Genomic DNA, 24,571 nt, shown 5'->3' with positions numbered 1-24,571 from the left:
ACCGTAGCACAGCCTGGGCTGCACAGGGCACAGGCATGGGCAGCAGCTGCCAGGCCCTGACAGAGCCAACTTGGGCAGCACTTTGGCCATGGCTGCTGGGCCTGGGCCTGAGCCAGGAGCAGGAGACAAGTGACCCTTGCAGGCCTGGGGCCTCATGGCCTCCTTGTCCCTGCTCAGCAGCCTGGCAGGGGCCGCCCCATGCTCCTGCCCTTGGCACTGCACATCCCCACATGCCAGTGCCCATCCCGGGAAGAGCCCTGAGCAAGGAGGGAGGGACAGGATCTGCCTGGCCAGGGGCTGGGGCTCAGGCCTTGGCCCTTTGCATTCCTGAAACACATCCAGCTTTGCTCAGCACCAGAGACACCTTGGCCTTGTTTGTCCCCAGCTGGCATCACTGCCTCCAGTGTTCTGCTCTAACTGGAACCTGGGGACGCTTTCTCAGTCGTGTCCCTCAGTGGGACCCATTAAAACTTCAAGAAACTTCAGAGTTTCAATTTAACTTTGAGTTGTTGAGTAGCTTTTTGAACACTCTCTCAGGGACTGAGTCTGTTGTAAACAACACCAAAGCCATGAGAGGGTCATTAAAGTTTTCCCAGTCCAGTTATGGAGAAAGATTTCAAAGACCTTGTAAGAAATACACATTCCTATTTTAAAGGATGTATTTAATTTTATTTCTCTTTAGAGCAGTGGTGATTGCAGCATTCTGTGACTGATATTGACCCAGGGTCTCTCCTCAGGAGCTCTGGCCTGATCACAGAAGCTGTGCCTTGAGCTGTGGGTGACACTGGGACATACTGGGAGTGACGCTGGGGAGGACAGGGACAAACTGGGGACACTGGGAACACTGTGGGGAAGACTGGGGACACTGGGGCATCCTGTGGATGACACTGGGGGGGAACTGGAAGGGACTGGGAATAAACTCAGGTGTATTGGGAAGGACTGGAGGGGCACTGGGGTTGTACTGGGTTCTGCTTGGGATGAACTGGTCTGTAATGAGGTTGTACTGGTCTGTACTGGGGGTGAACTGGGTTGTACTGGGAGGGACTGGAGGGGGTGAATGGGCTCTTCCCGCCTCCACCGCCTCCCATTTGCCGAGGCTCCCGCCTATCACCTCGCGCAGCCAATCAGCACCAGAGATCGGTGTCTCGGGGGCGGTGCCTAGCATGGCCGCCGTCTTCTATTTCTAACTACCACTCCCGTCATGCCGCGCGGCTCAATTGAGCCCCATTGGAGCCGGGACTACAACGCCTGTCATGCCCCGCGCTCCAAAGACATACCCCCCCCCCCCCCCCCCCACCCTACCCCGGGGTCCGCCCCCATCTGTCCCGTAAGTGTCCCCCAGACAGTCCAGGATCCCTCACTGCCCCCTCAGCGCCCATTCGGGACGCCCCGAAAGCGTCACCGGACCCCCTGAGTGCACTCGCACCCACAGATGCCCGGCACAGCCATTTCTGGGAATTCATCTCATCTCATCTCATCTCCCGTGGCCCCAGAGCCCCTCAGAACACAGTCCCGCGGCTAAAACTCCTGCCGCGCGCCGCGCCCATAGGAGCACGGATAGAGCTCCCTGAGCTCCCCCCCAAGGGGTCCCGAGCCGCTTAAGCTCCTCCGAGGACCTCAAGTCGCGGCTCGGACGCAAAAGTGTCCCCCAAGAGCCTTCCCGGACCACTTCCGGGACTACAGCTCCCGTCATGCTCCACCTGCCCAGCAGGGACTTTATCTCCCGTCATGCACCGTGCCCAGGCGAGAGCCATTGCAGCTGCGTCTCGAACTCCCGTGATGCTCCGCGGCCCTGTTAAACCGAATGATACCCACGCCTACAACTCCCATCACCCCCCGCGCCCCAGAGAGCCCCGTTCGAGCTCCCCAAGGGCCCGCCCGGACCCCGAAGGGCCCCAAATTCCCCTCCCTGACCTCCAAGGGCTCCCCTGGACCCCCAAGTGCTGCCCCGCACCCCGAAGTGTCCCTCATAATCCCTGAGTGCCCCTCCAAGTTCTCACCCGGCTCCCCCAAGTGTCCTCCAGACCCTCAAGTTCTCTCTGAATTCCCTCCCCAGACCTAAAACAGCCTCAAATGTGACCCAGAACTGTCTCCAGGCACCCCAAAGTTCCTCCCCTTGACACTATCGGAGAAAAAGATGATAAAAATGATGCCAAAAGGACTACAAATATTACTAGTTTCCATAAAGAGGAAGAAATATATAGCCAATAGACATGAATTAATTAAGGAAATTGTGTTACTTATAAACAATGACCAATAAATTTTTTGGTTGCTAAAAATGTATGGAATTTAAATATAAACATTGAAATTTGGATAGAGACATAGAATATTACTAATATAAATAAGAAAAAATAATTATAATTTTATTATTCATTGCATTTTTTTTTTAAGGCAAAATGTATAATTTTTTTATGCTTTGGGATGTCAGTCTGTAAGAGAGTCCAAAGATCCCTCATATGCCTCACAACCGCCATCGAGGACGGAGATTGAAGCCCTTCCCAAGGACTGAGACTGAGATCCTTAAAATTCTAACAGGGGGTGCTGGGCTGACTGAAGCGGGATGTCTGCCATTGGGAGCGGGATGTTTCCCATAGGAACCAGTCCTGAAACAACGGGCCCCGCTCACTGCTGGCACCGGTTTGTCCTGTTCAGAACTGGACTGTCTGTACCTGTGAGAGAGTCTGTCTGAAATATCCTCCAATCTGCCTCACAACTGTCACTGAGAGATCGCTCAGAAGACCCCCTTCGTCCCATTCCTGGCCCTACAGTGGAAAGTTCCCCGCCAAGCCAGGGGCTCTCAGACCTGAAGGAATTGCTAAGTTACTGTTTCCACAGGTGCATTTTTCTGCATGCTACACTGAGCCCAATGAGAAGAAGGGGGCACTGAGCCCTTTTTGCAACAATAGCCTTGGAAGCTGTCCCACCTCTTGGCCTGGCTGAACTTCTCCTGAGCTTTTGAGTGGTCTCCCACAGAAGATCCCTTTCGCTCATCTGCAAGCACTGTGACAGACAAGCTGAGATGACAGAAGCCTCTCCACCAGAGAAAAACCTGAGAAATCCCCACGTGAGAAAGGCCGCTCCTACACTCCCCAAGGACTGGGACTGAAGCCCCCAGCCCGGGGAGGTGCGCGGGGGAGGCGAGCTGACCAAAGCAAGATGGATGTTGCAGGTGTGGGCATTGGACCACGAAAACAATGGCCCTTGCCCACTGATATAAACTGTGTGTACCCCTTTTCCAAATACCATTATTTTACCAGATGATACAATAGATTCAGTTTTGAAATAATCCCCCTCCCCCCTCAACAAAAAGTGTATAATTGGAGTCCAGATGGACTGCATCTCGGAGATCTCCCCAACGTAACAGGCAGATCCTCAACTGGACTGGACCTAAGGACTTTGTCTCTACGTTTGGTAGCTCTATTCCCCTTTTTCTTTCTCTCTCTCTCTCTCTGTCTTTCTCTCCCTTAATCCCTCCATCGCATTTTGCTGTGGTCATTCAATAAAGGTGCATTTGTTTGGATTATTGCTGCAACACCCCCCTGTACCGTGTTGGTTCTTTTTGCACCCTGAGATCCCTTACGAACCATCATGAAACCCATTCATAGGGACGGATCGTGACAACCTGTTCTCAAGGGACTCATTCTCCACTGTCCTGTACCTGTTCCCTCAATGTGCCGTCCTGCTCCCCTCCCGGCAGTAGATTATAAAAGACCCCAATTAACCAAAGACTTTGAGATTCTCCCCGAGGTTTCAAGATGGATCTGTTGGCCGGACCACGAGGATTTCGTGTCTATATTGGTAGCTATTCATCTCCCCCCCCCTTTCTCTCTCTCTCTCTGTCCTTTATCTCCTTTCTAATCCTTCTATCACATCTGCTCTGGGCACTCAATAAAAGGTGCATTTGTTTTGGTTAATACTGAAAGTCCCCTGCTGTGTGTTTGCACTCTGAGATCGGTAAAATGAACCATCAGGACCCCCCTTGTCCCAGCGGATCGTGACACGGCCTGATGGGGATGCTGCCCACAGCACATGAACGTGATCTTCTTGGTGGTGGCTACAGTGGTTCATCTGGTCTTGCTTTCTGGTCTCCCTATCCCAGAATTACCTATGCCACCTGCTTTTCTCATACTGTGGTTCTCTGTAATTCCTTAATTAGTCAGCCCTTATTAAGTTCACTCTTGGAGTAGGGGAATATCAGCTCCCCATCATATCGAGTGCATTTGAATGCACTTGAATGCATTTTGCCTGCATTCAAAATATGGTCCCTGTTTTTGATTTACTGTGGAATCTCTGTTTGTATTTTCTGCCTCTGTTGAGGTTGGGATTGAAGGTACTTGAGATGATATTTCAGACTCAGGTATTTATTGTTTCTTATCAGTGAAACAGCCTCACAACCATGAGTTCTGCAGCCTTTCATTAGCAAGGCACAAAATGGCTCACTGTCTCTTGTTACAAAGCCTGGATGGTACCAAGGAGACCATGGTGATACTGGGGATCCAAGAGACCGTGGTGACACCATGGAAACTCATGGAACCATGGGCATTGTGACACAGCAAGGCTTCATGGAACCAAGAGTCAACTGCGACCCTACCAAACCTCATGGAACCAAGGGCCCATTGTGACACTGAAGAACTTCAGGGAACCAAGAGTCGCTTGTGACACGGGGGGTACTCATGAAACCATGGTGACCATTTTGAAACTTCAAGGCCTGATGGAAGCAAAGGGTCATTCTGGCACTTCTGAGCCTTGGAACCAAAGGGACCATAGTGACACAGTGGGGCTCTGTGGAACCAAGGGGCCACGGTGACATTGGGGAGCGTCATTGAACCAACTGTCCATGGTGACACTGCAGGGCCTGATGGAATCATGGACACCATTGTGACACTACAAGGCATCATGGAAGCAAGGGGCCACTGTCACACTATGGGGCCTCTTGGGGCTCAGGGGCAGTTGTGATACCATGGAAATTATGGCAACATGTGGCACCATGAAACCAAGGAGACCCTTGTGACACTACAGGAACCCATGGCACTAAGGATCCATGGAACAGTGCAGGACACATGGAACCGAGGGGCCATTGTGATGCTGTAGAACCAAAAGGCCCCATTGTGACACTGTGGGCCCCCATGGATCCAAAGGTCCAGTTTGACATTGCAGGGCCTCATGGAATCCTGGAGACCACTGTGAAACTTTGAGGCCTTGTTGAATTAAGTGGCCCTGCAGGTCCTCATGGAACCAGTGAGACCCCTTAGAACCAAGGGTCCATTGTGACCCTGTGGTACCAAGGTGTCGTGGGTTGACCCAGGCCAGATGCCAGGCATCCATGAGAGCTGCTCGCTCACTCCCCTCTGCAGGACAGAGAAAATTTAATAAAGGGCTCATGGGTTGAGATAAGGACTGGGAGAGATCACTCATCAAATACTGTCCTGGGAAAAACAGGCTTAGCTTAGAGATATGAAATTCATTTAGTACTAACAAACTCAGAGCAGGATAAGGGGAAATAAAATAAGCCCCTCTCCTCCCTCCTTCCAGCTCTACCTCCTACCCCAGCAGTGCAGGGAGACAGGGAAAGGGGGTTATGGTCAGTTCATCACCCATGGCTTCTGCCCTTGCTCACGGAGAGGGGTGGTTCCCCTGCTGCACCGTGGGTCCCTCCCGAGGGAGGCAGTTCTGCAGGAACTTCTCCAATGTGAGTCCATTTCAGGGGCAACAGCCCTCTGCAAACTGCTGCAGTGTGAGTCCATCCCAGGGACAGCAGTCCTTCCCAAACTGCTGCAGCATGGGTCACTCTTCCATGGGGTGCATTCCTCCAAGGACAGGCTGCTCCAGCCTGGGAGCAGGGGCCCTCTCTCCATGGCTCTCCTACAGGGTGTCTGGGTCTCCAGTGCCTGGAGCACCTCCTCCCCCTCCTTCTGCACTGACCTTGATGTCTGCAGAGTTGTTCTTCTCACATGTCTTCCCTCTGCTCTTTTCTGACTGGAATTAAAACTGCACAACAATCTCTATTTTAGTTTCTTTTTAAATCTGTTATCACTGAGGCGTTACCACCGTTTGTAACTGGCCCAGCCTTGGCCAGCAGCAGGTCCATCCTTGAAGCCATCAGGGATTGGCTGTGCCAGGCACGGTGGAAGCTTCCAGCAGCTTCTCACGGGAGCCATCCCTGTGCCCCACCACTGCCAAAAACTAGGCCATGGTACCAAGGGGCTGTTGTGACTCTGGGGGGCCACATGGAACCAAGGGGCAAGGGTGGCACTGTGGGGCCTCATGGAACCAAGGGGCAAGGGTGGCACTGTGGGGCCTCATGGAACCAAGGAGCCACGGTGACACTGTGGGGCCACTGGAACCAAGGAGCCACGGTGACACTGTGGGGCCTCATGGAACCAAGGGTCAAGGGTGACACCGCAGGGCTTGGTGGAACCCAGGTTCGATGTGACACTGCGTGGCTTCATGGAGCCAAGGAGAGCACTGTGACACTATGGAACCTAATGGAATTATCCGAAACGATACAACTTCTGGTTTCTATTAACGTAACTTCAGTCAGGGGTTTGTTTGCCCAGGTAGAGGGGAATTGAAGTTTCTCTTCAAAAGACTCTGTTCACCAAGGCTGGGTGAGGCCTGATGAGCTTAACATCTACAGATTGGGAGTGGCCAGAAGATGCACAGGAGGTAAATGAACATTAATTAACATCACCCCCAGTGTGCAGAGACACCTGGTCTGGGAAAAGATTGAGAAGGGAATCAAAGAATGAGGATTAATTGACATCAAAGGCGAACGGATCAATCAGCAATAGCAGATGGAATACTAAGAATTGGATAATTTGAGAGCAAAGAACATTAATTTCTTTGGGTTTTTTCTGTATAATTATGTGAAAAGCGTAGTAAAGAACAATGTGTGATGGAATGATTTTCACTGTGGAATCCGGACACGTGTGGATGGAATAATTTCTATTGCATGTGATGGCCGCAATGACATCCTGGCAAGAATAAAGTAATGCCTAAATTCTGTAAGGTGTTGTTGGAGTTTCTGTTTTTCATGCAGTTTCAGTGTCAGTCCAGTGAGGTCCATCACCAACACAGGCTCTTTCTGGACTCTTTAGAGAAGAGAACCGGTAGCCACAATTGCACAAACCTCTCAGAGACTCCCAGGCAAAAGCAAAACCCAAAGTCCCTGGGAGCATTAAGGAGCCCCCAGGGCCATTCCTGAGCAAGGCTCCCCAGGGACTCCTTCCAGCAGATCCCTGAGGCCACTGGGATGTGGGGCAGGGGGGGATGCTGAGGGCAGGACAAGGGGGTGACAGTGCCCAGCCTGGCTGGGGCTGTGCCAGGAGGCCCCAGTGCCTCAGGACAAGGTGTCTCCTCCCAGCCCTTGGTGGCACAGACCCTGCTGTGCCCAGGGCACCAAGACTTGGCTTCTCCTGGGCACTGCAAGCCCCGCCAGGGCCCTTGGCCATGTCCAGCACAGCTTGTGCTGTGTTGCTGTCCCACAGCTGCTGCTGTGTCCCTGCAGGCTGCACACTCTGATCTCACTGCTCCAGGCTCTGCCCTGCCACTGCCAGCCCTGCCCTGACCTCTGCCCACCCTCACCCTCTGTGTCTGGGGACACACATACATGCACTGAGCTCATCCCCCTCCTTCTGGGTGCTGCTCCTGCCACAGCACTGCCCTGGGAGGGTTCATTCCTCACAGGAGCTGCTGTGTTTGTACTGGAGCATTTTATAGCTCTGCTTCTGCCTCTCTGGCAATTGTCTCTTCAAAGAGCTCTCCAAGGAAAAGATTCATTCAATTGTGGAATAGCAGAGGTGGGAAGAGCCCCCTGAGCCCCCTTGGCCTGGGTGTGGCTGGGATGGAGTTCCCTTTGCCCAGAGCACCCCTGTCCTGCTGTGCTTGGCTCTTGTGGCTGCAGCAGGGCTGGTCCCAGCCCAAGGCTTTGGCTGTCCCTGAGCAGGGCTCGCCCCACATGAGGCTTTTCTGCAACCCGCTCCCCCAATGGGCTGGGGGTGGGCAGGTGTTCCTGGGGGCGCAGGGATGGGACAGCTTGGCTGGACTGACCCAAGGGCTCTTCCATTCCCTGTGATGTCCAGATCAGCAGGGAAATGAGGGGGACAAGAAGGTCTCTGGATTTTCTGTATTAATACATTTGTCTTCCAAAGCAACCACTACAGGTGCTGAACTCTTGTTTTCCCATGGTTTTCCTTGCTTCTGCATTTGGCCTTTGCTTTTTGGTCCCTCCAGTATTAATCTCTCTTTATGATGACCCCCAATGTTTTCACCTTATTTTCTCCTGTTTTCTGATGAAGGAGGGACAGTGACAGAGACACTTGGCTGTCACTTGATGGCCAGAGGGGTTTAACCACAGTCACCTTGCCCAACTCTTCTCTTATGGGCACAGCCAGAAATGTCAGGGCTCTGCCAGGTGCCCACCCCTGAGCTGGGCTCATGCCCTCCTCCCAGCCCCAGGGCTGCCCAGGGACACGAGTCCTTCCCTTGCACACACACACAGAGTTCATTGCAGCACGGGCAGGGGCTCCCTGGGCTCTGCTGCCACTGCCAGAGCCTGGCAGGGACCTCAGCCCTGCGGGTGTCACCCTGCCCTGCTCTGCCCTGCCTGAGGTGTCCCACAGCCAGAGGGATGGACACAGGGAGCTCTGTGCTCAGGAGCTCGTCCCAGCCCTGCACTCAGGGGTTCCCAGGGGATGTTACTCTCTGGAAAGTCCAGGGGCAGCTGAAGGAGTTTGTGCTCACTGGGTTTATGTCCCCTCACACACACAGGATGTTCAGGGCTGTGGAGTGTCCGTGCACTGCAGACACAGACTCCTGACCCGGGCACTTGATGTCCCTCCATGGAGGGAAGAAGAACCTCTGTGACCTGGGGTGAGAGGCCACTGCTGTAGCAGTGCTGGCTTTGCACTGCTGGGACAGCCCCCACCCTGATCACTGCCACACTTCTGCTGGGCACTGCTGGTTTCCTCTGCAGGGCACTGTGCTGGGCACATCCCTGAGAGTAACTGGGAAGGAGATTGAAGCTTTCAGGCCCTGCACTGGGGAGATGCCCTTGCATGATGGAAATGCTGCTGCAGAGCCCAGCTCTGTCCCAGCAGTGCCCACAGCCTGTCCCTGCCTGCATTCCCTTGACAGGCACACAGCAGGACAGGGACTGAGCTGGCAGAGCCCTGAGGCCCTAAACCAGCACAGGGGTTCTGAAGGGGAGTGTGGGAGTGAAGGAAGGGGAGGCTATGGAGGAGAAGCCCTGGGGCTCCCTGGAAGTGAGGAACACTGGGGTTCCTTTTTCTCCTCCAGCTCTGCCCAGAGGCACGGACCCTGCAGCTCTAGAAATCAGGGAGGAAAGATTTCAGGCACACATGGCAATACAGAGTTCTTTATTTTGTGTTAGCATATATGTAGTATACATATGCTGGTTTTCCAGTATCTGGGTGCAAAAAGACAGATAAATATTAAAATAAAAATACTGGAGTCAAACATTGTTCTGTGAACAAATTCACAAAAGTTTAACGCCTATGTAAACGGCAAAAAATACAAGACACAGAGTGAGAATTAAAGAGTAACATCATAAGAGATATGCAGAAGAATGAGAGTTTATTGCTTCTGAAAACCAATTGATATCATTTTCTTCAGGCTATTCCTGAGCTCCTGGTTCCTCAGGCTGTAGATAAGGGGGTTCAGGGCTGGAGGCACCACCGAGTACAGAACTGACACTGCCAGATCCAGGGATGGGGAGGAGATGGATGGGGGCTTCAGGTAGGCAAAAATGACAGTGCTGAGGAACAGGGAGACCACAGCCAGGTGAGGGAGGCAGGTGGAAAAGGCTTTGTGCCATCCCTGCTCAGAGGGGATCCTCAGCACAGTCCTAAAGATCTGCACATAGGAGAAAACAATGAACACAAAAGAACCAAATGCTAAACAGGAACCAATAGCAAGAAATCCAAGTTCCCTGAGCTGGGAGTGTGAGATGGAGAGCTTGAGGATGTGTGGGATTTCACAGAAGAACTGGCCCAGGGCATTGCCGTGGCACAGGGGCAGGGGAAATGTATTGGCTGTGTGCAGCAGAGCATTGAGAAAGGCACTGGCCCAGGCAGCTGCTGCCATGTGGGCACAAGCTCTGCTGCCCAGGAGGGTCCCGTAGTGCAGGGGGTTTGCAGATGGACACGTAGCGGTCGTAGCACATGATGGTCAGGAGGGAAATTTCTGCTGAATAGAAAAGGACAAACAGAAACACCTGTGCAGCACATCCTGAGTAGGAGATGGTCCTGGTGTCCCAGAGGGAATTGTGCATGGCTTTGGGGACAGTGGTGCAGATGGAGCCCAGGTCAGTGAGGGCCAGGTTGAGCAGGAAGAAGAACATGGGCGTGTGCAGGTGGTGGCCGCAGGCTACGGCGCTGATGATGAGGCCGTTGCCCAGGAGGGCAGCCAGGGAGATGCCCAGCAAGAGGCAGAAGTGCAGGAGCTGCAGCTGCCGCGTGTCTGCCAGTGCCAGCAGGAGGAAGTGGCTGATGGAGCTGCTGTTGGACATTTAGTGTCTCTGGCCATGGGGAGCTGTTCAAGGAGGAGACAGTGACAAGTTAGGGCAGACTTTCCTGAGCAATGTCCAAGCCCTTTCTCCCAGCCCTTCCCCTCTGTTCCCCCCAGTTTTCCTTCTCTCAGAGCCCTTCCCTTCAGCCCTGTGCCGGGAGCTCTGCTGGGATCTGGCCCTGTTGCTGTGATGAGCAGGGGCTCTGTCCATGGACACCGAGGGGTCAGCTCTGCTCTGCAGCAGTGGGGTCATGGGAATGGGGACAGGGGCCAGTCCTGGGGTTGGATTCCATCAGCCCAAACTGCTCCTGAGGCAGAGGAGCTTGGCAGAATCTCCTGTCCCAGGGCTAAGGAGCCATGATGGCCAAAGGCAGTTTGAGAGGGTTTCCCGCTGAGCCCAGGGAGAGCAGAGAGAACTGTGCAATGCAAGAGCCTTGGCTGTAACTCAGTGAAGGGTGAGGGGAGCTGTTCTGTCGCTTCATCTGTCCCCAGCTGCCTTTTCTGAGATGGAGGGCTGTCCCTGGAAATCAGCCTGACACAGCTGAGAGCAGAGGGACCCAGAGCAGAGCAAACTGGCTCAGCCTTTCTCAGGGTCTCAGCCCCACTCTGGCCAAGGACTGTCCCCCAGTGTCCCCTGGAGGCAGCTGACAGCTTGGATGACATCCCGAGGACACACCAAAGGCTCCTGTCCAGGGCACTCCTTGAGGAGAGTGGGCTCATTGCCAGCCCCCAGGCTGCCCTGCCCAGAGCTCCCCGGGCACAGGGAGCTGGGACACCCCATTGCTGTGCTCAGCCTGCACAGGAGGAGCCCAAGGGCTGGGCCTGACCCTGCAGCTGGAGCTGCCATTCCAGAGAGCCCCTCAGCACTGCCAGGAGCACCTGGGCAAGGCCAGGAGAGGGAGAGAGCCGGGCCTGAGGAAAAGCCTTTCCCTGCCCAGCCCTGCCCAGCCCCTGCCAGGCAGCAGCAGGGCAGGACAGTGGCCCTCAGGCCCTGGTCAGCAGGGAATGGGCACATGGCCAGAGAGATGCCCTTCATCTCTGGAGCTGCTCTGCTTGCCCAGGAGGGACTGATGGCCCCGAGCCCCCGGGCTGAGGGCTGTGCTGGCTGGGAGGGGACACAAGAGCTGTGCTGCTCAGGGCAGTGTCTGCCCTGCAGGGCAGGGCCAGCAGGTGCCACATCTGCCCTGCAGCAGGGCTTCCCTCAGCACTGCCTCCCTCCCTCCCTGCCCACGGCTCTGCTGCTGGAGCTGTCCCAGCCCGAGCTGCTCCTGTGGCCCCGGGCTCCTTCCCTGCCAGAGCGGCCAGAGCCCAGCCCAGCCCCTGGGCCAGCCCTGCCCTGCAGCTGCTCGGGGCTGCAGGGATGAAAGAACAGCTCCCCCAGCCTGGGCACCATGGAAAGGTGATGCTGGATGGATCTGGAGGCTGGGCAGGTGCAGGCACTTGCAGAGGTCCCCAGGAATCCTCAGTGTGGTGGTTTAAGAGCCTCAGCCCCTGCTCTGCCCTGCACAGCTGAGTTTTCATTGCCACCAAGCTGAGCCAGGGAAAAGTGGAAGCACAGATTCAGGAGAGCAGACAGGGAAGCAGGAAAATACAGCCTGATTGAGCTCCTGAAAAGTCCCCTCAGAAATGAGCTGGGTATGAGCTGGAGCTCTGAGCAGCCCTGGCCCACACAGCACCCTCTCCACAGCAGCAGGACCTGCCCTGGCAGGAGTCACTCCTTGCACCCACAGCTGCCCTGCACCATCCATGGGGAGGTGCCAGGCAGGCTGAGAGCTGCCCCTGGCAGGTGGCACATGCCCTGGGCTGGCCAGGAGCCCTGAGGGCTGCAGGACCTGCTCTGCAGGACAGCCCTGGGCAGCCCTGGCTGCAGCCCCAGCTTCACCCCCTGCAGCCATCCCTGGCAGCAGGAGCCGTCCTGCCCTGTCCCTCTGATGGTGCCCAGGGCAGCCCTGCTCTGCAGCACATCCTCCCCCAAAGCAGAAACAGCACCAGAGTCATCCTTACAGTCACATCAGTCCTGTCCTGGGTCAGCTTCAGGAGATCCCTGCAGCCAGAGACTGACTGTGTCAGAAGTGGTGAAGATGTCTCCAAGAATGAGCTCAGAATTGTCCTTCCAGCTGCTTTGAGCCTCTGTCTGCTTCACTGCTCTCAGGTACCTGCAGGCAGTGCCCTCAGCCCTGCTGGGCTGGGAGAGGAGCTGCTCCTCAGGGGAAATGTCTTTTTGAAGCTCTTCTTGTTTTCCCACGAGCTGTCTCTGTGCCAGGAGCCTGGCCCAACTCAGCAGCACAGACACAGCACAAGGACTTCAATGACCCTCTCAGGGATTTGGTGTTGTTTACATCAGACTCAGTCCCTCAGAGAGTCTTCAAAAAACTTCTCAAGAATTCAAAGTTAAATTTAAACTCCCAAGTTTCTTGAAGTTTTAATGCACCACACTGAAGGACACGACTGAGAAAGTGTCCCCAGGTTCCAGGTAGAGCAGAACACTGGAGGCAGTGATGCCAGCTGGGGACAAACAAGTCAAAGGTGTCTCTGGTGCTGAGCAAAGCTGGATGTGTTTCAGGAATGCAAAGGGCCAAGGCCTGAGCCCCAGCCCCTGGCCAGGCAGATCCTGTCCCTCCCTCCTTGCTCAGGGCTCTTCCCGGGATGGGCACTGACATGTGGGGATGTGCAGTGCCAAGGGCAGGAGCATGGGGCGGCCCCTGCCAGGCTGCTGAGCAGGGACAAGGAGGCCATGAGGCCCCAGGCCTGCAAGGGTCACTTGTCTCCTGCTCCTGGCTCAGGCCCAGGCCCAGCAGCCATGGCCAAAGTGCTGCCCAAGTTGGCTCTGTCAGGGCCTGGCAGCTGCTGCCCATGCCTGTGCCCTGTGCAGCCCAGGCTGTGCTACGGTGTCCCTGCCCTGCGCCTCTGTCCCTGCAGGCTGTGCTCATCCCCCGGCTGCCCCACCGGGCTGGCCCCTTCCTTTGCTGACAGCTCTGCCTCCTGCCTGCCTCTGCCTGCCCACACAAAGCCTTGGGCTGACCCAGGCTCCTTCTGAGGGATGTGTTGCTCCACAGCCCTGCCCTGGCAGGGAAATTCCTTGCTCTTTTTACCCAATCTGGGCCTCCCAAGCTGCCCTTTGCATTAACTCTTTCTTTCTCTGGCTGTACTCTACGATGTCAAAAGGATCCACCATCTCTGAATCCACCCTTCAGTCCCTCCCAGGGCTCTCCCCTTCTGTCCTCAGTCTGCACCCCACTGAGCACAGAGCTCCTCTGTCCCTATACAGTGCTCATGTGCTTGAGGACATGGGCGCCTGGACAAGAAGGACAGTTCTTTCCTACAGGAAGGAAACCACAGAGCCCCAGGGTTTTGAAGGCAGATGAGAGGCAGGTACTGGAGGCCAAGGTAAGCCAGACCTGTCTGTCCTTGCAGCTTTTGTCTGAAAGCAACCCTTGGATATTTGGGGAGTTTTGGAGGTGCAATTCCATTTCAGCCATATGTAGCAGTGTATTTCTATAGCCATGGGTGCCTGGACCAGAATGACAGCTCTTCTGCACAGGAAGGAAAGGGCAGAGCCCCAGTGTTTCACAGGCAGATGAGAGCTGGTCTTCAGGAATCCAAGGGAACCTAGACAGTCCTGGCAGCTTTTATCTGGGGGCTCTCTTGGATATAAGGAATTTTGGAGGCAGATTCCCAGTTTTGGCTATGGATGCCTGCACATGAGAGATGTTTCTTTCCATGGAAAGAAAAGCACAGCCCCCCCAGTGTTTTGACGGCAGATGAGATGTTGCCCCCCCAGATGCCAAGGCCATCTAGAGCTGTCTGTTCTGGCAGATTTCATATAGGAACAATCCTTTGATATAATCAAATATGAAGGTAGAATACCAATTTCAGCCATGAACCCCTGGAGGAGAAGGAGAGTTCTTTCCCAGAGGGAGGAAAACATGGAGCTCCATGGCTTCAGGGGCAGATGAATAGCAACCCTCAACATGTCAAGGTCAGCCGGACCAGTCAGGCTAAGCCAGCAAGACTTGTTCCATGTTCTTGGATCCTGGGGGCCCTGCAGCAGAACTTTGTTTCCAGAAGGCCCAGCGATACCACAGTGGTCTCCTTGGCTCTGCAGTGGCACAATGGCCCCTTGCTTCCATGAGGCCATGCAGTGCCAAAATGGTTTCCTTGGTTCCATGGGACTGTGCAGAGTGCCACAATGGCCTCTTGGTTCTATTGGGCTCCCCAAAATCACAATGGACCCTTGGTTCCACAGGCATGGCTGTGTCACACTGGCCCCTTGCTTCCATGGGGACCCATAGTGTCACACTGGCCCCTTGGTTCCATGGGGACCCATAGTGTCACACTGGCCCCTTGGTGCCATGGGGACTCAGAGTGCCAGAATGGTCTCATTGCTTCCATGAGTCCCTGCAGTGTCACAAAGAGCTCCTTGGTTCCACAAGGCCCTGCAGAGCCCCTTGATTCAACAAGGCCTCAAAGTGCCAGAATGGTCTCCAGGACTCCATGATGCCCCACAGTGTCACAAGGACACCTTGGCTCCATAAAACCCTGAAGTAGGGAATGGCCCCTTGATTCCATTGGGCTCCTCCCTGTCACACGAGTTCTTAGTTCCACCGCACCCTGTAGTGTCACAATGGTCTCCTTGGTTCCACAGAGTCAGAATCTCTCGGTGGTCTCACGGAGCCCCACTAAGATCCCATTGATTCCATGAGGCCCCGCCGTGCTACAATGACCCTTAGATTAAATGGCCCCTTGGTTCCCGTGAGTTCTGAAGTGTCATAATGGTCTCCATGGTTCCATGAGGCCCCAGAATGTCACAATGGACTTTTGGTTCCATGAGCTTTCGTACAGCCAACAGCAGTGTCCTTGGCTCCACAGTGTCACAAGGGACCCTTTGTTCCATGAGGTTCAGTAGAGTGAGATGGACACCTTGATTCCAAGAGGTTCTGTAATGTCCCAATGGACTCCTTGGTTCCATGGCCCTGCTGTCCAGAATTGCCCCTTGGTTCCATGAGGTTCTGTACTGTCAGCAGGAATCACCTTGGTTCTGCAGTGTCATAACCAACCCTTGGTTCCATGAGGTGCCAGGCCTCTCACAGCCTCTCAGAGACCCTTCTCCCCCTCACAGCCCCTCACAGCCCCAGGCTCGGGCTCCTCCCAAAGGAGAAGGGGTCGGGCCCTGCTTGTTCTCCTTTTATTTCAGTCCCTTCACAGCCACGAGTGAAGAAAGGCTGAAATGGAGCCTTTCCCCAGCGTTTCCCTCGGGGTTCATTGCGGGCTGAAGCTCTGTGCTGGCGCTGGCCCGAGCGCCACCATCCCTGCAGCCGCCAGGCCTTTGCTGTCCCCCCGTGTCCGTTCCCTGTCCCCGAGTCCCGCCCGGCTCTGGCAGCAGCAGCAGCCGCAGCGCAGGGGGCGCCGGCCCGGCCCAGCCGGGGCTCCCGGCCAGGAGCAGCAGCAGCGCCGGCCCCTTCCCGCCTGCTCCTGCCTCGGCTCCCGAGGGCTTTTTCCCGCTCAGTTCTGGAGTAGAGCAGCAATCACCCACACCCAGCCCTGACTGCGCAGGGCCCGCCTGTGCTGCCCTGACCCAGCCCGCAGAGAAAGAAAGGATCGGGTTCCAGCGCTGTTTTCAGCACTGCTTTACTCACCCTGAGGTGACAGCAGGAGGCTGCTGCTGCCTTTGCCTTGGCAATTGGAGATCATGGCTGCTCTTGCCACTTGAAATTTATCTGTAAAACTGCAATTGCCTTTTTTGATCAGTGCTACCCAGAGTGCTTTCGTGACGGTGAATGTGGGAATCCTTAAAATCAGAGGGTTTTGGGAAAGCTGCAAAAGGCAGGCCTCAGAGACAGCAGAACTGTGATTAGAGCTGAGCTGTAACCATGAGATACGGCAGCAGAAAAGTTAAAAAAGAAGTGGGAAAGTAAGGACAAATAGAACAATAGTTTCTGTAATAACAGTTTTCGAGCTTGGCTCGAAAAACTCCCTAAGCTGCAGAAAACCTGATATTAGGAAGTACTGAGCTTAATAAATGAGCTCTGAGAATTGTGGCTCACACGCAGGTATTGTATTCGAAATAATCAGGCATTGTTTTAACCAAAGGTACGTGTGCTTATAATGGTTGGATAGAACTACTGTCAATATGCTTTACTTTGCGCGATTGGTCAAAAAACTTTTAAAGTAAGTTGTAACATTGAGTTCTTTGTCTGCTGCCGAGGAGACAAACTGCCGGCATCTTCCCATTGTCATAACCATGTAATGAGACTGATGCTGGAAAATAAACACCTCAAGACACATTCCTCAGCAGTCCCATCCTGTTTGTGATTTTGTACATAGACCCCCGGCCAGCAATAGGTGAACTCAGGCTTTTGGTCACAGGCATCATGATTAGCAGATCTTGAAATCCTCTAAAGTCCTTGAGCACTAAGTCAAGGAGAATTAAAGCCACACAAACCACATTTGCAGTGCTCAAACACGGCCCTGTTGCTGCTGCTGCTGAAATAAAATCACAGAAATTGCCTCTCAAGTGTCAAATCAAATGAAAAAATCCACCAGGAGAAAGAGAAACCAGAACTTCTCGACTCACTTCATTGTTTCTCCTTCTGAGCAGCAGCAGCAGCAAGTGGAGATGCGCAGAGGTATTTCCAGCTGCTGCTGATCCCAGCTGGAGCCCAGCCTGCTGCCCAGTCCCAGCGGGAAGCTGAGCCCAGCCCGGGGAGCTCCCGCAGTGTCGGGAGCTCAGCGCACGCGGGGCCAGGCCCAGAGCCCCGGGCACGGCCGCCCATTGCGGGGCAGCGGCGCAGACGGAATGTCCTGCGGCCCAAACCTCCTGCTCCTGCCACACAGCGCCAGCGCTCTCCCCCTCCTCCTCCTCTCCCAGCACGGCACAAATTCCAGCCCGGAGGAGGCTTCCCCAGAGAGGGCTCAGGCTCCTGCTTCAGCCTCAGGGTCCCTGCAGAGGAACAGGGCATCTTTCGGGCAATTCCACAAGCTCAGGGCTGCCGTTTCATGGGCAATCTGGGATGAAAATGGACTTGTTAGGAAGCACAAAAGCAGAGGGAATTGATCAGAAATTATTAGGAAAAAATGACCCTTCTTAGAGACAAAGTTTGCCAAGTCATTCCATGCATTTCTCCTTTTCAAATTCTTCCAGTCATCTCCTGAGAGGTCCAGCATGTTCTGGTACTTTTCATGAACTGACTGTACTCTTGATTCATATCAATGCATGAGATGGAGAAGCATCTGAACTGAACACTGAAACAAACTCCCTCTGTCAGCCCATTTTCATCTTCTAGATCACTTTCCCTATGTCCACGGGCATGTTGGAATGATTATCCCACAGCTCTCCATTTCTGGCTGCAGGCTCTGGAGGTTCTTTCTCTGCATTCAGTCAGGTTTGCATTCCCTAACAATTCCTGGTAGCCCATCATGTTTTCTGAGGGTAGAACAGTAACATTGAAAACCTCACCAATGGCATAACTGCCCAGCCCACAAGGAGAAGAAAGAAGAAGCTGTCAAGTTCTTCAAATATTTGTCCTGCTTTGCTGCAAGAGTCGTGCTGCACACACGGTGTGGAAAGCCAAGAGGAGCTGCAGTTGGTGGCACATCTTGTGACAGAAGCTGCACCTCGTTCTCCAGGAAAGATTCTTGGAAAGAGCAAAGAGGACTGAGGAGCAGATGATGGGAAAACTGAAAGAGCTTTTAAGAAATTCAAAGAAAACAGAAAGAAACCATCTGAGATGTTTTACTCGATTTATTTTTATGCTCCCCTTTCCCATCTTGCACTACTTCTCCATCCATTAATTCCAAATGGATCTCACCTCAAAGATCCATGACTTGGCAAGTTGTAGACACTGTCAAATACCATGAGCTACACCCAGTTTGCCTTCCCCGGGTTTTCTTTGGAAAGCAATGCTGGAGAGGTAAGTGCAGTGCCTGGGTCACGTACAAATTCAGCATTCAGGGAATGGGCTCCGATAGTGTTTGACCCTCAGCAGGGACAATGCACAGCAGGGACTGAGGGGATTCCTGTGCCGCTGTGCAGGAGTGCAGACTCTGGGTCTTGGCTGAACACGGCCAAGTTCCCGTGTTTGGACAGGCTCAGGGGCTGCCCCCGGGGAGCGCGGGGCTCGGCGCGGGGGCGAGCGGGCAACGGGCAAACGGACACGGGGACAAACGGCCCCGGCGCTTCAGTTGCAGCGGCAGCAGCAGCAGCGAAAGCAGCAGCGAAAGCAGCGACTTTGCCGAGTCCCTCTTGCTTGTCCTCTCCCTCTCCCGCAGTCCCGCTTGTCTCTCCCTCTCCCGGTCTCCCTTTCCCGAGGTCCCCTCCTCTCCCAGTCTCTCTCTCCCCATGCCCGGTCGGGCCATGCCCCCAGCCCGCCCCCGGCCCCGGGCGGGGCTGCCCCGTGCCCGGCCCCGGGCGTCCCGCCGCGGTCTCGCCTCCGGCCGGCTCTGGTCGTACTGGCGGTGGCGCTGCTGGGCGGGCATCAGTGCCTGGGGCTCGGGCGGCATCGCCTCCCTTTGGCTCCGCCTGGCCCGAGCCCGGCTCCGGCTCCGGCCCCGGCCCCGGCCCCGGCCCCGGCCCCGGCCCCGGCCCCAGCCCCGGCCCCGGCCCCGGCCCCTCCCGGGGCCCGCGGAGGACACAGGCGGCGCGGCCGCTCCCGCCGCCTCCGCTGCCGCTTGCCCGGCCCGAGCTCCGCCGCTCGGCAGCGCGGCCGCCGGCCCCGAGCCGCCGCTGTCCCGCTTCAGGGAGCGAACGCCTGGGGATGGCCGGCCCGGGGCGCTTGAGGGGCGCTCGGGGGCCGTTGCCGGCCCCGGGCCGAGCGCTGACAGCCGCGTCCCGCCGGCAGGGAAGGCGCAGCAGGGCCTGAAGGAGCAGTACCGGCTGGGCTCGCTGCTGGGGCGCGGCGGCTTCGGCAGCGTCTTCGCGGCCACGCGGCTCTCGGACGGTGCCCCGGTGAGCGGCGGGCGCAGGAGGAGGAGGAGGAGGAGGGGGCGGAGGAGGAGGAGGGCAGAGGATGGGGCAGAGCAAGGCGGGCGGCGAACTCAGCCCGCTGCTGCCCTTGGCTTGCAGGTGGCCATCAAAAGGGTGCCCCGGAAGCGCGTCCGGCACTGGGGCGAGCTGGTGAGTGAGCGGGGCCAGCGGGAGCAGCCGGGCCGTGCCGGGCGGGGATGAGCCGAGGCCCGGCAGGGTGGAAGCCTCCAGGACGCCTCGAGGGAGAGCGGGCGTGGGGCCAGCGCAGGGCATAGAGCATCCCAGGCTGGCTGAGGGCTTCCCGAGCCCCAGCACGGCATCAGCCCCACTGACGGCATCGTGCTCCTCCCGCAGCCCGACGGCACCAGCGCACCCCTGGAGATCGTGCTGCTGGCCAAGGTGTCCACTGGCTTCCCTGGTGTGGTCCAGCTGCTGGAGTGGCTTGAGCTCCCCAACGATGTCTTGATGGTGCTGGAGCGCCCGGAGCGGTGTCAGGACCTGCAGCATTTCATTCGGGCACGGGGCTTCCTGCCCGAGGAGGTGGCGCGGGAGCTGTTCCGCCAGGTGCTGGAGGCCGTGCAGCACTGCACCAGCTGCGGGGTCCTGCACAGGGACATCAAACCAGAGAACATCCTGGTTGACCTGGCCACCGGGCAGGCCAAATTGATTGACTTTGGCTGTGGCACCTACCTGCAGGACACAGCCTACACTCACTTTGCAGGTGAGCCCACACAGGGTGTGCTCCTGGTCCCAGCATCTCATGGCCCAACATCTCAGAGCCCAAGCTGAGTGTGGCAGTGGGGATTCTCCCTTCTGCAGCCCTTCATGGCGCTGAGACTTCAGCCAAGTTGCTTTTGAGCAGGGCTGGGTGTGGAGCCAGCTTCCAGCCCTGCAGGCAGCCTTTGCCCACCACTCTGCCCAGGACTGGGGCTGGGGCAGCCAGCCCAACAAAAACACCCGTGGGTGGGGGTAGCCGAGAGGGGGGGTCGGAACCAGGGCCCCAGCCAGTTTGGTGTGCTGGTGAGAAAGGGCTTGGACTGCTCCACTTGCCTGGTTTGTTTTGGGTTCATAATGTTTTTTGGAGCAATGCAGGCAGGGAGGATGCAGGCATGGATTTTCCCCCAGCACTGAGTGGTTTCTCCCTTGTTATGGTGGGGCCTTGCCAGGGCTTCCACTGCCCTCTTCCAATCCCAGTGGCTTCTTTTCCAACCCCAAGTCTGTACACAAGTCCCAGGTGCTGGTGAGAGGGCAGTGCATCACACCCCATGTGCCACTGGAGCAGGGATGCTGGGGCCAGGCTCTGGGAGCAGCAGCATCCCCCTGATGAACTCCATCTGTATTCCATAGGAACACGGTCATACAGCCCCCCAGAATGGACCCACTTTGGCTGGTACTATGGCAGGCCAGCTACCATCTGGTCCCTGGGCATCCTGCTGCACCAGATGGTCTGTGGGGAGCACCCTTTCAGGAGGGGCCAGAACATCAGCTGGGACCATCAGCTCCTGCTGCCACAAGGGCTCTCTCAAGGTGGATCCTCTTCTCTGGGCATGGGGGGATACCAGTGCTGGGAGACAGCAGCGGGCTCGTGAGCATCCCGCTCTGGCAGCTGCTGAGGAGGTGGCACATGTCCTGCTCTCCTGCTCTCCTCCAAACCAGGGAATGGATGGGAAAGCTTAGGCCCAGCTCTGAGCACATCCAGCATGGCCTGGGCATGGGAATAGTGGGGCAAAGCCAACAGGAGCCTTCTCCAACTGACCAGCGGTTTGTGGTTTCTCTGCCCAGAGTGCCAAGATCTGATCAGGCGGTGTTTATCCATGCTGGACTTGGAAAGGCCCTCATTAGAAGAGCTGCTCTGTCATCCTTGGATGCAGGATATTCATCTGCCCTAGAAGAAGGGAGAGAGCCACAGGCACACTGTGATGCAGGGCCCTGGTAAGTTACAGCTCCACACATGCCTTGGCAGTCAGAAGCAAAGGAAGCCAGACTTTTTTGTCCTGCCCATGTCACTGCCCAGGGCTCATCAGATGGGAACACAGAGCCCTTGTGCTGGAGCTGAGCTGCTCTGCCCAGCACTGGTGGCCACCATCCAAGCTGGTTTTGCTTGTCCTGGTTCCCTGACAGCTGGGGCCTTGGGCAGAACCTGAGAGCCTGGTCTCACCCCAGGGAAGGAGAAGGAGCCCCTGGAGAAGCTGTACCAGGTGGGACTGCTGCTGCTGGAGACAGCGAGGATGACATCAAGGATGGCAACCTCTTCCTGGACCTGGCCACTGGCCAGCTGAAGATGATGGACTTTGATTGTGGCACCTTCTTCAAAGCCAGGCTCCACAGCAAATTTACAGATGCGTCCACACCTAGGGGGATGCTCCCAGATTTGGGCATTGCACAGCCTGGCCGGGAACCAAAGGTTCCCCCTTTGCTGGGGCAGATGCAGCTGATCCTTCAGTCGCCTGCCCAGCTGGTTTTGGCAGGGCTGGGGGGATGGGCTGGGCTGGGTACGAAATGGGAGTGGGCTCCTGGCCCTGCCAACAGCCCCCAGCCCCCACCGTGCCCCGGGCTGGGACTGGGGCAGCCAGCCCAACACAAACAAACCCCATGGTGGGAGCAGAGGTGGGACTCCAGAACCTGTGCTGAGGCTGCTTTGCTGTGCAGGCAAGGAAGGGCTTGGGCTGCTCCACTGCCCTTGTTTGCTTTGGGATCAGCATTATTGTGGGGGGCAGTGCAGGGGGGAAGGGAGAAAGCCTGGGCTTCCCTCACCTGTGTGTGGGTTTTTCCTTGCATGCAGGGGTTGGGCCTTCCTCAAGGCCCTGGCAGAGATAAGATTTTTTACCTTTTTTCTTGTTTCCCCTTTTTGTCTGTAATCTATTTTCAATAATTTGTTGTTTGTTTTTCTAGAGGAAGCCTTATAGGTTGGGTCCAGTCTGGATCAGGAAGTGCTTGGGACCAGCTGCAGTGTGGATGGGCCGTGCCCTTGGAGAAGGCTGAGGACATCGTTTGGGACCAGCTTTTCTTCCAGTGGGGGAGGGTGTGAGGTGGGTCCCCGTCTGCCTGGCATGGTGGGATCAGAGCTTCTGGGAGATGGCAGCGAGCACAGGAGCCTCCTGCTCTGGGCAGCTGCTGAGGAGGTGGATGTGCCCTGGCTGGCTGCAGGCTGGGCACACGTCCTGCCCTCCTGCCCTGCTGCCAAAAGCAGCAGTGATGGGCAGCTCTGGGCACCGCTCTGAGCACGGCCAGCATGGCCTGGGCACCGTGGGCAGCTGGGACAAGGGCACAGGAGCCTTCAGCTGACGGGCAGTTTCTGCTTTCTCTCCTTGCAGCCGGGCTCTGCGGGTGCTGAGGCTGCTCTGGGCTCTGCCAGGGCTCTGCTGGAGCTCAGCACCGGGCTGGAATCAGCCAAAGAAGAAATGGTGTGACCTGCAGCAGAGACTTGCTTGAGCATTTTGGCAGCACAGCTCAAGTTTGCAGAGTGTACACCTCCATGGGAAAAGATGACACCCCCCAAAAAATAAATTTGTTCAATAACTTCTGAAATGAAATCAATCTGGAATGCCCCAAAATGACATTTCTCAGCTTGCTCAAGTTGTAGCTCAGCCCTTCTCTGAACAGTTCTCTCCCCATCTGCCTTTTACTACTGCTCCCTCTTTTCCCTCGGTGAGTTCCCAGCCCATTGCAGCCTGTATCACACTGTTGCCTTCCTTGGTGCCCCTCCCCACGAGGAAGGCTGAGCCCCAGGCTTAGGGATGCATCCTGTCACTGGCTGAGGAGCAGCAATGTCTCAGAGGTCCCATGGGATTTTGGTGTCATTGAGAGCCACTCTGCAGCCCTCAGCTCTGCTCACTGCTGAGCTCCCACTCCCTTTCCCTTGTCCTTCCTGCAGGATGAGCTCTCTGAATCCCCTTGAGCCTCTTCACCCTTCCCAGCCCACACACCCACCTCAGTAAGGCCGAAGCTGAAGCTGCTCTGTCTCCTCTGCTGTACAGGGTGATCTTGTCCCCAATGAGTTGCAGCTGGACCAGTTGCTGAAGATTGGAGGTGGGCCTGATCTTGAAAGGCCACACCTGCAACCAACAAGAACTAGTGATATATAAGAGTAAGGAACGAGGAGTGAGAGGAGTCAGATTACTCCTGCAAGGAGCTGGAACAGTCAGTGTGTAGAGGAACTGCCTGTGAGGAACAGCAAGAAGGTATGAAGCTCTGACAATACAAAATCCTTGCGCTATGATGATGCTAGAATTTGTGTTATCTAAGACAACACTCTGGCACACCATCCAGTCCCCTGTGCAGGGAGCCCCAGCCCCAGAGCACAGCACACAACAGTGCAGTCCAGGCTGGAACAGCTGCCCGACAGGCCTGGCTTGGCTCTTTGTGGCAAGGGAATGCTCCCTGTTTCCAGCTGTCCCTGCAGGATGGCCCCAGGGCAGAGCCCAGCTGAGCTCCCACTGCAGCCCCTGGAGCTTGGGGCAGACAGTGCTCCCAGAGCTGAGGTTCCTGGGGAGCACCCGGAGCTGTGCCTTGCACTCTGCTGCCATGTGTCACAGTGCAGGCTGGCTAGTGCTGTGTGAATGCACCAGCCCCTGGTTTGAGTGACAGGGGCCTTGCCCAGTCACATCTCTGCCAAGGCTGCAGCATTTCGCTTGGCAGAACCTGACAAGGCATAGAGAGCAGAGCAATGAAATTATCCAGACTGGGTTTTTCAAAGGCCCTTTAGAAGGAAGGGCTTGAGAATAAATGCTCTCTGTTTGCCACATGAACATTGGGGAGAGTTAGTGTCTTTGTCTTCAACCCACTCCCCCTCGAGCCAACGTTACAGCCACCCACTCCCTCACACATCCCCCTCATGCCTTCCCACTGCTGTGTCCTGTCAGGGCTTCTGCAGCCCCTCGTCCCTTCTTGGCCCAATCCCCTCAGGGTCTCCCCCAGCCCGGCCACGCTGCCCGGCAGCAGCGCCGCAGCCCCACAGCAGCTCCAGAGGAGCCCCATCCAGAGGCACCTTGGAGCCCTCAGCAATCCAGCCAGCAGCACATGGGCAGGAGGACACAGATGGCGCTTCCTGCCTGGGACAGGGCTTGTGGCCATCTCCAGGCA

General features: G+C 56.1%; 3 protein-coding genes across 3 annotated transcripts in view; 1 reads left to right on the top strand and 2 right to left on the bottom strand.

The window, feature by feature from the left end:
- LOC132334570 (olfactory receptor 14A16-like) overlaps window positions 1–12,716 on the bottom strand; it is a 72,160-nt gene extending 59,444 nt beyond the window's left edge. Inside the window, exon 1 of the mRNA XM_059860675.1 lies at window positions 12,532–12,716. The gene's annotated coding sequence lies outside the window, so the exon portion shown is untranslated. The remainder of the gene's footprint in view (window positions 1–12,531) is intronic.
- On the bottom strand, window positions 9,441–10,143 carry LOC132335030 (olfactory receptor 14J1-like; the record flags this gene model as incomplete). Its single annotated transcript, XM_059861154.1, has 1 exon — window positions 9,441–10,143. A coding segment is annotated over one exon (549 nt), but the record flags the coding sequence as incomplete, so codon positions are not given.
- A 6,149-nt stretch (window positions 12,717–18,865) lies between the features above and the next one.
- LOC132335057 (serine/threonine-protein kinase pim-1-like) lies at window positions 18,866–21,378 on the top strand. Its single transcript, XM_059861175.1, has 5 exons — window positions 18,866–19,471; window positions 19,589–19,639; window positions 19,844–20,210; window positions 20,837–21,016; window positions 21,272–21,378. Exons 1-5 carry the CDS (start codon window positions 18,866–18,868, stop codon window positions 21,376–21,378), a joined length of 1,311 nt encoding a protein of 436 aa, XP_059717158.1.
- Window positions 21,379–24,571: the final 3,193 nt, after the last annotated feature.

Source organism: Haemorhous mexicanus, chromosome 16 (genome assembly GCF_027477595.1).
Source record: "Haemorhous mexicanus isolate bHaeMex1 chromosome 16, bHaeMex1.pri, whole genome shotgun sequence".
NCBI classification, from domain to species: domain Eukaryota; kingdom Metazoa; phylum Chordata; class Aves; order Passeriformes; family Fringillidae; genus Haemorhous; species Haemorhous mexicanus.
This window is presented reverse-complemented; position numbering and strand designations above follow the sequence as displayed.